This window comes from Barbus barbus, assembly GCF_936440315.1.
Source record: "Barbus barbus genome assembly, chromosome: 34".
In the NCBI taxonomy this organism is placed as follows: Eukaryota; Metazoa; Chordata; class Actinopteri; order Cypriniformes; family Cyprinidae; genus Barbus; species Barbus barbus.
In genome coordinates this window covers 3,630,564-3,643,067 of record NC_136762.1, presented here as the reverse complement: position 1 = coordinate 3,643,067, position 12,504 = coordinate 3,630,564, and the positions used below count along the sequence as shown (strand labels likewise).

Sequence of the window (12,504 nt, the reverse complement as noted above, 5' to 3'; positions counted from 1 at the left end):
AGTGAATGACTAAAAAATCTCTTTCTCATTACTGAAATGTGAAAAATAATGATATATAGGAATGAGAATCTAATGAGAATCACCATTGAGAACATTGAGAATTACTAGAAAACCAAAGTAACTGTCTGGGCACATTATGTTTATGAGAATTTGGCAGGGAAATGTGCATAAATGTAATGAAAATAATGAAAAACAGTGCCAAAAACATATTGACCTGCCTAAAAATTACATTTTTTAAAAAACTGAAAATATTTAATTTTGTTTAATCTTGAAATGTGACCCAAACATATTTGTGTGACAAACAGTTTCTACTTTACCAAGTCACATAAAATGAGTATAAATGTTGTTTATCTACTGGTACTTCAGACAACAAGGCTATATTGAGTCATTTGTAATGGTGAAGCAAGCTGGTACCATGCTGTTTGTCTCTGTCTTTAAAAGTTTAATGTAGCAAGTGCTTTTAGCTTGGGTTGCTCTTGTTTTTTCTCTTTTCCTTGTTTTTTTTATTGCTGTGGTCTTTTCTTTTCAAAGCACTAATCTGTTTACTTTGTGTTTGCTATATTGAATTGTGTGTTGTAGATATGGGAAGCTCTGGTCACTCTCTGCTATTTCCCCTTTTGTGTGATTCTGGCATGGATCGCTGACCGGCGCCTCCTTTTCTACAAGTACATGTCCAAGCGCTACCGTGCCGACAAAAGGACAGGGGTTGTTGTGGAGACCGAGGGGGACATGACCCCCAAAGGTATGGAGATGATGATGGACGGCAAGTTTCCACTGAGGGGCGGAGCCATAGGGATCGGTATACAGGAACATTACCAGGATGGAACCAGCAACACAACAGGCACCATGGCAACTCTACCCAACTCCAACAGCACGACCGTTTACATGGACGGTGCCAAGGACCTGGACGAGAGCCGTAAAGAAGTGAGAATAGACAGAGTCATTTAAACATAAACATTTATACATCAATAATCACACACACAGTCATAAATACAAGAGAGCTCACCTTGGTCTACATGTTTCTCATCCTGACAAACCGAGACACTGTGCTAAAAAGCATGGAGCCCCTAAAGAGATATGGTGATGGGAGGAAATTTTTTTTCAATGCATTTATGTTCTTTTGTAAAGTTTTTGCGTTACCCCAAGAAACTTCACCTATCCCCATAAAGCTGAGAAACTTTGCATTTGCTTGGGGAAGTCGTGGCCTAATGGTTAGAGATTTGGACTCGTAATCCAAAGGTTGCGGGTTCGAGTCTTGGGCCGGCAGGGATTGTAGGTGGGGGGAGTGAATGTCCAGCGCTCTCTCCACCCTCAATACCACGACTGAGGTGCCCTTGAGCAAGGCACCGAACCCCCAACTGCTCCCCGTGCGCCGCAGCATAAATGGCTGCCCACTGCTCCGGTGTGTGTGTTCACGGTGTGTGTGTGTTCACTGCTGTGTGTGTGCACTTTGGATGGGATAAATACAGAGCACGGATTCCGAGTATGGGTCACCATACTTGGCTGTATGTCACGTCACTTTCACTTTCAATATTTTTCTGATAAAAAAAATATGAGCTGGGAGGAAAAAATATATTTCAATGCTTTTGCATTCACTTGCAAAAGTTTTGCGTTCTTACGCAAAACAATTTTTCCGGAAAAAAAGAGTTTCTTTGAGACAATGTGAAAAGTTTTGCGTTCAAATGCAATTTTTTCTGAGTAATGCAAGAGAATTCAATACTTTTGCAAGAGAACGCAATACTTCTGTGAGAGAATGCAAAAGCATTGAAATGCAATTTTTTCTTCCATTAAGTTTTTTTCATTACCAAAAATGAATAGTTCAACCACAAATTAAAATACACACATTTTTTTATTCACGCTAATGTCGTTCCAGACCTGTATGACAAATACAAAAGGTGATGATGAACAGAATTTCCAAATTATTGTTTTCAAAAGAGTGACCAGTCAAACCAGAGAAGAAAATAGCAAAATTATCCATAAAAGAAGTCCATACAGCTAAAGTGCTATATTCCAAGTCTTCTTGAGTAAATGAAAAACTTAAAGTGGGGAACAGGCCAAGTTGTTTGGACAAAAATATTTCCTCTTACTGTAGTTCTAATCTAATTCACAATTGTTGATGAATCGTGATGTGTGAGAGCCAATGTTGTTTGGTGTCATTGAGCATGCTGACATGCACACCAGTAAACGGATAACTCACAAATATCATCTTATTAAAATAACCAGGTTTCCCTGTTTACATACACATCAGTAACCTGACAACGCAAGTAAGCTGCGTTTACATGACTTCAGGTTATTTCCCTTTAGTGACTTCAAAATATAATCATTTGCGTATCTGACTAGTCCATATGTTTGTCAGTTGTGATGTTAAATAAAGCTTGCAACATGTTAGCGCAAAACTTACATCTCATATTATCCTCTCATGCAGTAATAAATGCAATGTTTTGACTGAACTACTTCTACTTCTGCTGCACGAGATGAGAACACTTTTATCATTTTCTGAGTCATGAAAGAGTTTGTGATGTATTCCTTTCCTTACAGCAAAACATTTGCTCTGCCTAGATGTGCTTAAATCTGCACTAACGATGAGTTCCTGTCACGTATCACAAATGCGCACTTCAATAAGCTGACAGAAAGCAGGTTATTTCGTTTACATGCCACGTGAAATCGGAGGAAGAGGCAAAAAACTACATGTGTCGACCAGTTTATGCTCACGCTGTTTATGACCTTACTCCGATAAAAGAAAACGGGTTACCGCGTTTACATGACCACGTACGTTTTCAGATTAAGCATAATAAACGTGCATGTAAACACGCTCATTGATGTCAAATCTGGCATATTGGGTCTTAAGGGATCAAGTTTGAATATTCACAAACTTTTAGATTTGAAAGCTCCTTTGATTTTCTGGTTTGGAGCAATGTGAGGCGAGGTGAGAAAATGATGACAGAACTTTCATTGCACAGCGCTTTCCTTGACCTTTGAATGTTTCTTGGCAGGTGATCCGTATCCTAAAGGACCTGAAGCAGAAATATCCAGATAAGGAGCTGGATCAGCTGATGGAATTGGCCAACTACTACGCCCTCCTCCATCAGCAGAAAAGTCGTGCCTTTTACCGTGTCCAGGCGACACGCATGATGATTGGGGCCGGTAATGTGCTGAAGAAACATGCAGCAGATCACGCTCGCCGTGCTGTTGTGGTGGGCTGCGATGAGGCTTCAGAGGAGGATGACCTGGCCGTCTGCAGCCGCATCTCCTTCGAGAGCACACACAGCCAATGCATGGAGAACTGCGGCACCGTCATGATACCCGTGGTGTGTCGAGGAGGCCTGGGGGAGAGCACTTTCTACATTGACTACTGTACGGAAGATGGCACGGCCAATGCTGGCTCAGATTATGAGTACTGCGAAGGAACTCTAGTGTTCAAACCAGGAGAAACCAGGAAAGAAATTAAGGTGAGGTAGAGTGAAAGGAGAGAAAAAAAAATGCTTAAAAAAAATCTGAAAACCTTACCTACCAGGTGAAAGCCTTATACCTTGTTGAAATGGATCATTTATGGTCATTAGTTGGTCCAAGCTTGTCTAGATGGTAATTAACTTGATTACCTGCCAGTGCATGGGTTGTCCAGTGCTGCTCCTGGAGGGCTAATGTCCTGCAGAGTATAGATCCAACACGCTTCCCTGGAAGTTCCTAGTGAGTCTGAAGACCTTTATTAGCTTCAGGTATGTTTAATTATTGTTGGAGCTAAACTCTGCAGGCGAGTGTACCTCCAGGAACAGGTTCGGACACCCCTGCGCTTGTGGATCTGGTATCGACTGGGATGGTCTCAAGTATCCAAATTTTGCATGAAAGTTGCTTTCTAGTTTGGTCCAGATGAAATTGATATATTGTCATTAGCTTGTCAAGCTGGTATAAAATGGTTAACCCTCTGGGGCCGGCTGTATCGCTGACGATACCAGCTCGGTTTTTTTAAGATCAGTGCAAAAGACACTAAAAATACTCTGTTGATTTTGGTCACACAAATAAGTGTTATACACAGAGGTGGGTAGAGTACCCAAAAACTGTACTCAAGTAAAAGTAAAAGTACTTCTAGAAATATTTACTCAAGTAAAAGTAAAAGTAATAGTCTGAATAGTTACTTGAGTAAGAGTAAAAAATTATCGGATAAAAAAACTACTCAAGTAGTTAGTTACTAGTTACTTTGGATCATATAGGTACTGAATATAGTCTATTTTTATTTAGATATATGTATATACACACACACACACACACACACTGCCGTTCAATATATATATATATATATATATTTTAATTTAATTTATTTCAGTGATGCAAATCAGAATTTTCCACCCAGCTTTACCCCAGTCTTCAGAGTCACATAATCCTTCAGAAATCATGTTGATTTATTATCAGTGCTGCTCTTTTTAGCTTTCTATTCATCAAAGAATACTGAACAAAGTGTCACAGGTTCCAAAAAATATTAAGCAGCAAAACTGTTTCCAACACTGGTAATAAATCCATATATTATAATGATTTCTGAAGGATCATATGACTCCGAAAACTGGAGTAACAGCTGATGAAAATTCTGATTTGCATCACTGAATTAAATTATATTTTAAAGTAAATTAATTATGTATTATCCTATAACCTCTGACACTGAAACCTCTGAAAACGCCTCACATGACTGCTCTGGACATAACGAAACAAATGCATATTGACGGATCTTCTGTTCTGCAAAATGTAAACAAATGTAGCCTATATCTTTGCAAGCATAAATATTGTAAAAATATGAATATTAATTGGGTCTAGAACAGGCCGTGCGCCGCTGCGCAGAGCTAACGGGTTCCGCGGGTGTTAATTTCATACTTTGTGACAGCTTATTTAATGTATACATTACACATTGTATTTGATGTAAGGTACATGTACAACAAACTGGTAATGTCATAGTGGTATCGTGGCCTATACCTGTGGAACAGTAGACAGCACACACGGTGTTCATCTAATAAAGATCTTCATATAGCTCTAGCAAACAAGCCTTTGCAGATTTGCTTTCAACTGACTGTAGATCCAAAGCCACGTCTTCAGCGCTCTTGATGTTCTTAAACTCTCTGTTATCTGAGTGAGAACCGCTTCAGAGACTCAGCGCGTGCGGCAGGGAACTGAACGAATCATTCAAACTGATTCGCGAACCGATTCACTGGTTTGCCAACTGGTTTGATAAAGCCTTTAAACAGAATCGACTCAAAAGAATGAATCATTCGCGAATGGGCATCGTTCATTGCCCAGAGGAAAGTAGACGGCGCGTTTGGAATAAACCAAAGCATTTTTAACTTGTATTGCATTAAGATAAAGTAACGAGAGGAGAGTCGCCCACAGTAACGAAGTAAAAGTACCATTTTTTCTCTAAAATTATATACTTGAGTAAGAGTTAAAGTACCCATTTTAAAATATGCTCTAAAAGTATTAGTTACCCAAAAAATGTACTCAAGTAAATGTAACGAAGTAAATGTAACTCGTTACTACCCACCTCTGGTTATACATCAATCGAAACTGTTAAGTGTCAATTTGTTTGTGTACACTCACGAATACAACAAAACTTTTTGGTTTTGGGGAAAAAAAGAAAACCAACAGGGTGCGCTCTGTCTTCTCCATCTCTGCGATATGCTTATAATAAGTAGTAACTACCTTACTAATGGATCTGTTCTTGAATACTCTGAAGTGACACCAATCATTGATCATCAAATCAGTATTTGTGTGAACTTTGAGGTAATATAAGTTGCTTTGTACATGAGTTTCTAAGAACATGTCCACAACATACAGTTTGGGCCAGCTGAAACCGGTAGATGGTTTTACAATGTTTCTTGTCCAAACTGATCATTTATGTTCAATAGCTGGTCTAAGTTGGTCTAGCTGGTTAATAAGTTAAGTTAATAAACTACATGCTAGTGGATCTGGTCTGGTCTCAACTGGGATGGTCTAAAGCAGGGGTAGGCAACGTCGGTCCTGAAGTGCCGTTGTCCTGCAGAGTTTAGCTCCAACCCTGAAAAAAACCTCACCTGCCTGTTGCCCTAGAAATTCTGAAGACCTTGATTAGTTTGTTCAGGTGTGTTTGATTAGGGTTGGAGCTAAACTGTACAGGACAGCGGAACTCCAGGACCGACTTTACCTTCCACTGGTCTCAAGTATCCAAACTTTGCATGAAAGTTGCTTTCTACTTAAGTTTTCTAAGAACATGTCCACAGCATACAGTTTGGTCCAACTGAAAGCAGTAGAGTAGGTGGTTTTACATGGTTTCTACCTAATCCAAACTGATCATTTATGGTCATTAGCTGGTTCAAGGTGGTCTAGCTGGTTAATAAGTTGAACTACCTGCTATTGGATCTTGACTCAACTGGGATGGTCTCAATTATCCAAAGTTTGCATGAAAGGTGCTTTCTGTGTAAGTTTTCTATGGATACTTACTTACTATGAATACTGCATTTCCACAGCAAACACTTTGGTCCAACTTAAAACCAGTAGATGAGTTTACATGGTTTCTACCTTGTCCAAATTTATTATCTGGTCTAAGTTGGTATAGCTGGTTTATGAGTTGAACTACATGCCAGTGGACCGGCCTCAACTGTGAAAGTTTTCTTACAACATGTTCACAACATATAGTTTGGTCCAGCAAAGTTCTTCGACCCAAAGGTTTAATCTACACTAGTACTGATTCTTGTGCGTCCATTAATAGGAATCTTTTTTGAACAGGCGAGTCCCAAGGTCAGTGCTTTAGTAGCTTAACAACAGCTTCCAAAGACAAAAAACTCTGTCTCTCATGCAGTACACTTCATTTTAGACACTCCACTGAGATGGACAGGGCATGAATCCATACAATCTTAAAAATAAAGCTGCTTAAAAAGTTCTTCACAGCGATGCCATTATAGAAGGACCATTTTTGGTTCCTCAAAGAACCATTCAGTCATCTCTTTCTTAACTTTTTTGTGAAACAGAAAGGTTCTTCAGATGTTAAAGGTTCTTTATGGAACCATTTAGACAAAAAAAGGTTATTTTCATAAAGCACCTTTATTTTGAAGAGTATAGCAACAGTGCTGTAATGTCTGTCATTGGTTGAGTGGCAATGATTGACAGTCTCTTTGCCAAAAAGACTGAAAGAGGATTCAGAGTGATGGACACATTGATCAGAAAAGTCAGAGCTGCACAAATCCATGTGAGATGAATGTAAAGTCCCTGATGTACTTGTCCAAGAACTAGTTCTGTGCATGTTCTGAGCTTAACTGAAGCAAAACCATTATACTGAAAGTCTGTCTCGCTTTCTAGGTGGGCATCATCGACGATGACATCTTTGAGGAAGACGAACATTTCTTTGTGCGTTTGCTGAACTTGCGTGTTGGTGATGCAGAGGGTATGTTTGAGAGTGACGATGCGGATCAGGCTCCCAAGGCCCAGATGGTGGAACCGCTGATGGCCACGGTCACCATCCTGGACGACGACCACGCGGGGATCTTCACTTTTACCGACCGCCTGCTGCGAGTGTGCGAGAGCGTGGGTACCATGGAAGTAACGGTGGTCCGGAACTCTGGCGCTCGTGGAACCGTGATCATTCCATACCACACGGAGCCCGGGACAGCCCAAGGGGAAGGGGTCGACTACGAGGACACACACGGAGAGCTGGAATTCACCAACGACCAGACAACGTGAGTGTGAAAAACACAAGAATGACAGAAGAAATATGTGTGTGTCTGTGCAAAACTCACTTACATAGTGCAACGGTGTTCTGAGTTTATGGCATCGCTATGTAGTTGTTAGGGTGTTCTGAGTGTTCACTCAATAGTTACTAAGTAACTGGATACTGAGTGGTTACTAGAGAGTTGCTAGGCAGTTGCTAGGGTGGTCTGAGTGGTTACTACTAACTTGTTAGGCAATTACTTGGGTGGTTACTAAGGTTTCTAAGATGTTGCTAGTGTGTTCTGGGTGGTTACTAAGGAGTTGCTAGGCAATTACTAGTGTGTCTTAACTGGTTAGTTGAGAGTTGTTTGGCAGTTAGTATGGTGCTTTGGGTTGTTACTGGTCTGTTATGTGTGGTTACTAAGGTTGCTTGGGTGTTCTGAGTGGTTACTGAAGAGTTGCTAGGTAGCTGCTAATGTGTTCTGAGTGATTACTAAAGCATTGCTAGGCAGTTACTAGTGAGTTCTGACTGGTTACTAGAGAGTTTCTAGGCAATTGCTACTGCATTGTAAGTGGTTTCTAAAGAGTTGCTAGGCAGCCGCTAGGTTGTTGCAGGTAAGTGGTTACTAGAGAGTTTCTATGGCGTTCTGGATTGTTGCTAGAGTGTTCTGCGTGGTTACTAGAGAGTTGTCAGGCAGTTGCTAAGGTGTTCTGGGTTGTTGCTAGGGTGTCCTAAGTTGTTACAAGATAGTTGCTAGGGCATTCTGGTTTGCTGCTAATGTTTTCTGTGTGGTTACTAAAGTGTTGCTGGGCAGTTAGTAGTGTGTTCTGAGTGGTTACTAGAGAATATCTAGGCAGTTGCTAGGGTATTCTGGGTTGTTGCTAGGGTGTCCTGAGTGGTTACTAGAGAGTTGCTAGGCAGTTTTTGTTACTATAGAGTTTCTAGGTAACTGCTAGTGCATTGTGAGTGGTTACTAAAGAGTTGCTAGGCACTGGCTAGGGTGTTCTGGATTGTTGCTAAGGTGTTCTGAGTGGTCACTAGAGAGATTGTAGGCAATTGCTAGGGTGCAGTAAATGATTTGCTAGAGTGTTCTGAGTGTTTACAATAGAGTAGCTATGGTGCAATGGGTGGTTGCTAGGGTGTTCTGAGTGGTTACTAGGAAGTTGCTAAGTAATTGCTAGGGTTGCCACTTGTGGCTGGGGTTCCTCCTCCAGTATAAATCTGAGATATTTTTCACCTGTTTTGTCATCCACCAGCTGAAGATCTAGTGTCTAATCTCCTAGTTAAGTAATAGCTCATCCCTCTCTTTTGAGGTATCGCTCATGTTCAGCAGGGCTTGTTCAAATCCCCAGAGTACAAGCAATATTGATAGTGATGCTTGCGTGCTTAGAAAGTGTGAGTCAGTAAGATCGTTAGCGGATGCAGCGCTTCCGTCAGTCTGGAGTCTTTTCTGTCTTTGCCGGATGAACGTGACACTGTCCTACATTATGGATGAGCTCTAAATGTTACGATCTTCTTGTGTTTGTCAGTGGTGGAGGTAAATCCAACACCGCTCGGTAAATTAGCACCCTTACAAAGCATTGTGGATATAGTTTTTATGTGCAATGAGGTTTATATTTGCATACATTATTGTGAGTGGGAGTGTATGAATGTGATTAAAAATTGACATGCAACCTTTTGAAGTGATTGAAATGCTGACATTTTCCATGATTTGTGTGAGCATGTTTTTGTGCCTTTATTTGTGTGTGTGTGTGTTGTTCATTCATCAGCTCTTATAATGCGATTTCATGTCAGGGTGGAGCGCTGCTGTTCATGACCCCAGAGGAACAGCTTTAAGTATTTATAAGGCTGTGTGTGCAGTGGGAATGTGTTGTGTGTGTGTGTGTGTGTGTGTGTGTGTGTGTCATTATGCAGCCTTCTGACATTTTCCTATTTAGTCGCAATTTTCTGCCACTTGTCCCAGTAATCGATGTGAAACTTCAAAGCCACCACCTGAATGTCTGATTACTTGTGTCTATTTTTGTGTGTGTGTGTGTGTGTGCGTCTGCAGTCAGACTCTTCAGGTGAGGATCATTGATGATGAAGAGTACGAGAAACATGAGAATTTCTTCATCGTTCTTGAGGAACCTCGCTGGCTGAAGAGAGGAATCTCAGGTGTGTGTACAGTATGTGTGTGTGTTGCACTATAAGGACTATGAGATTAACTCATAGTTTTTAGAGTGGTTTTGGGCATTCATTTGACATTCAACTTTCCGGTACAGTTGGCTCTGCTCCCAGCCCTAATGAACTGCCTTCCTAAACAGCATTTTTAGGCTTCATAGGCGTGTCCAGGCTTTCCAAATGGAAGGGTGCAAAAGGACGCTTTATTATAAGATTTTATAAGATACAACGCAAATTCCGGAAATGTTGGGACGTTTTTTAAATTTGAATAAAATGAAAACTAAAAGAATTTAAAATCACATGAGCCAATACTTTATTCACAATAGAACATAGATAACATAACAAATGTTTAAACTGAGAAATTTTACAATTTTATGCACAAAATTACCTCATTTCAAATTTGATGCCTGCTACAGGTCTCAAAATAGTTGGGATGGGGGCATGTTTACCATGGTGTAGCATCTCCTCTTCCTTTCAAAATAGTTTGAAGACGTCTGGGCATCCAGGTTATGAGTTTCTGGAGTTTTGCTGTTGGAATTTGGTCCCATTCTTGCCTGATAGAGGTTTCCAGCTGCTGAAGAGTTCGTGGTCGTCTTTGACATATTTTTCGTTTAATGATGCGCCAAATGTTCTCTATAGGCGAAAGATCTGGACTGCAGGCAGGCCAATTCAGCACCCGAACTCTTCTACTACAAAGTCATGCTGTTGTAATAGCTACAGTATGTGGTTTTGCATTGTCCTGCTGAAATACACAAGGCCTTCCCTGAAATAGACGTCGTCTGGAGGGGTGCATATGTTGCTCTAAAACCTTTATATACCTTTCAGCATTCATAGTGCCTTCCAAAACATGCAAGCTGCCCATACCGTATGCCCTTATGCACCCCCACACCATCAGAGATGCTGGCCTTTGAACTGAACGCTGATGACACGCTGGAAGGTCTCCCTCCTCTTTAGCCCGGAAGACACGGCGTCCGTGATTTCCAATAAGAATGTCAAATTTGGACTCGTCTGACCATAGAACACTTTTCCACATTGAAACAGTTCATTTTAAATGAGCCTTGGCCCACAGGACACTACGCTTCTGGACCATGTTCACATATGGCTTCCTTTTTGCACGATAGTGACTTAGTTGGCATCTGCAGATGGCAGATTGTGTTTACCGACAGTGGTTTCTGGAAGTATTCCTGGGCCCATTTAGTAATGTTAATGACAGAATCATACCGATGAGTGATGCAGTGTCATCTAAGGGCTCGAAGACCACGGGCATCCAACAAAGGTCTTCGGCCTTGTCCCTTACACAGATTGAAGAGCCTCTGCCCATCTTTACTTCTGAGAGACTCTGCCTCTCTAAGACATCCCTTTTATGTTACAGACCTGATGTCAATTAACTTAATTAGTTGCTAGATGTTCTCCCAGCTGAATCTTTTCAAAATGTCTTGCTTTTTCAACCCTTTGTTGCCCCCGTGCCAACTTTTTTGAGACCTGTAGCAGGCATCACATTTGAAATGAGCTCATTTAGTGGATAAAAGTGTACAATTTCTCCGTTTAAACATTTATGTTCTCTATGTTTTATTGTGAATAAAATATTGGATCATGTGATTTGAAAGTCTTTTAGTTTTCATTTTATTCAAATTTAAAAAAACGTCCCAACATTTCCGGAATTCGGGTTGTATTTTCAGCAAAAATATAAGGCAACATTGCATATATATTATACTTGCATACATACTTTTTGTTTTATATGCATTGTATTATAGATAATAAATATTAAAATAAATAATAAATAAATAAAATATTAACATTTTTTCTTATATGTATGTATGTGTGTATATATATATATATATATATATATATATATATATATATATATATATATATATATATATATATATATATATATAACGAAATTATTAAAAAAATAAAAATGATGGTAAATATTATTTGTTTTCATATTTTTATATATATATATATATATATATGTATATATATATATCCAAGCAGCTGAATCCTTAGCCATCTACAAGAATCAGCTAAAAACACATCTCTTCCATCTTTATTTGACCCTCTAACTGTAGCTCTCTATATTCTAATTCTATTCTTAAACAAAAAACTAACACTAGCTTTTATAGTCTTTTTGTATTCTATCTATTTGTTTTCTTTTTATTTATTATACAATTAACAAAAGCAAGAAAAGGCCTCTAACACTAGCTTGCTCTATTCTTTTTCTATTCTATATGTTTTCTTTTTATTTATATAATTTAAAAAACAAACAAACCTTGCTACGTGTACTGTGTTAAGCTAACTGAGACTTGTTATAGCACTTGCATATCATTGTTCTTTTGTTGATTTTGATTGCTTCCATTGTCTTCATTTGTAAGTCGCTTTGGATAAAAGTGTCTGCTAAATTACTAAATGTAAATATATAATATATTAATCAATTAATATTAATCAATAAATATAATAAGAAAATACTTTAAAAAAAAAACAAACAAAAAAAAAAACAATGAAGCATTACCCAATGTATTTTTAAATTGGCATTTTGATAATAATAGCAATGCATAAAATCAACATATTAAAAGTTATTATTATTATTATTTAGTTTTTATACATGTGCATATAAAATGCAAGTATATTTTTATAAACATAAGATATTTAAATTATAAGTTTATAAACATATTAAACCTGTT

At 39.0% G+C, this 12,504-nt stretch overlaps 1 protein-coding gene across 2 annotated transcripts in view; it reads left to right on the top strand.

Moving 5' to 3' along the window:
- LOC306853956 (sodium/calcium exchanger 2-like) overlaps positions 1-12,504 on the top strand; it is a gene marked incomplete at both ends in the record, with an annotated part of 32,863 nt that overhangs the window by 13,171 nt on the left and 7,188 nt on the right. For both annotated transcript variants that reach the window (XM_079391679.1, XM_079391678.1), the window contains 4 exons: positions 580-924; positions 2,994-3,449; positions 7,312-7,688; positions 9,711-9,814. In XM_079391679.1, coding sequence (XP_079247805.1) covers positions 580-924; positions 2,994-3,449; positions 7,312-7,688; positions 9,711-9,814 — 1,282 coding nt within the window. The remainder of the gene's footprint in view (positions 1-579; positions 925-2,993; positions 3,450-7,311; positions 7,689-9,710; positions 9,815-12,504) is intronic.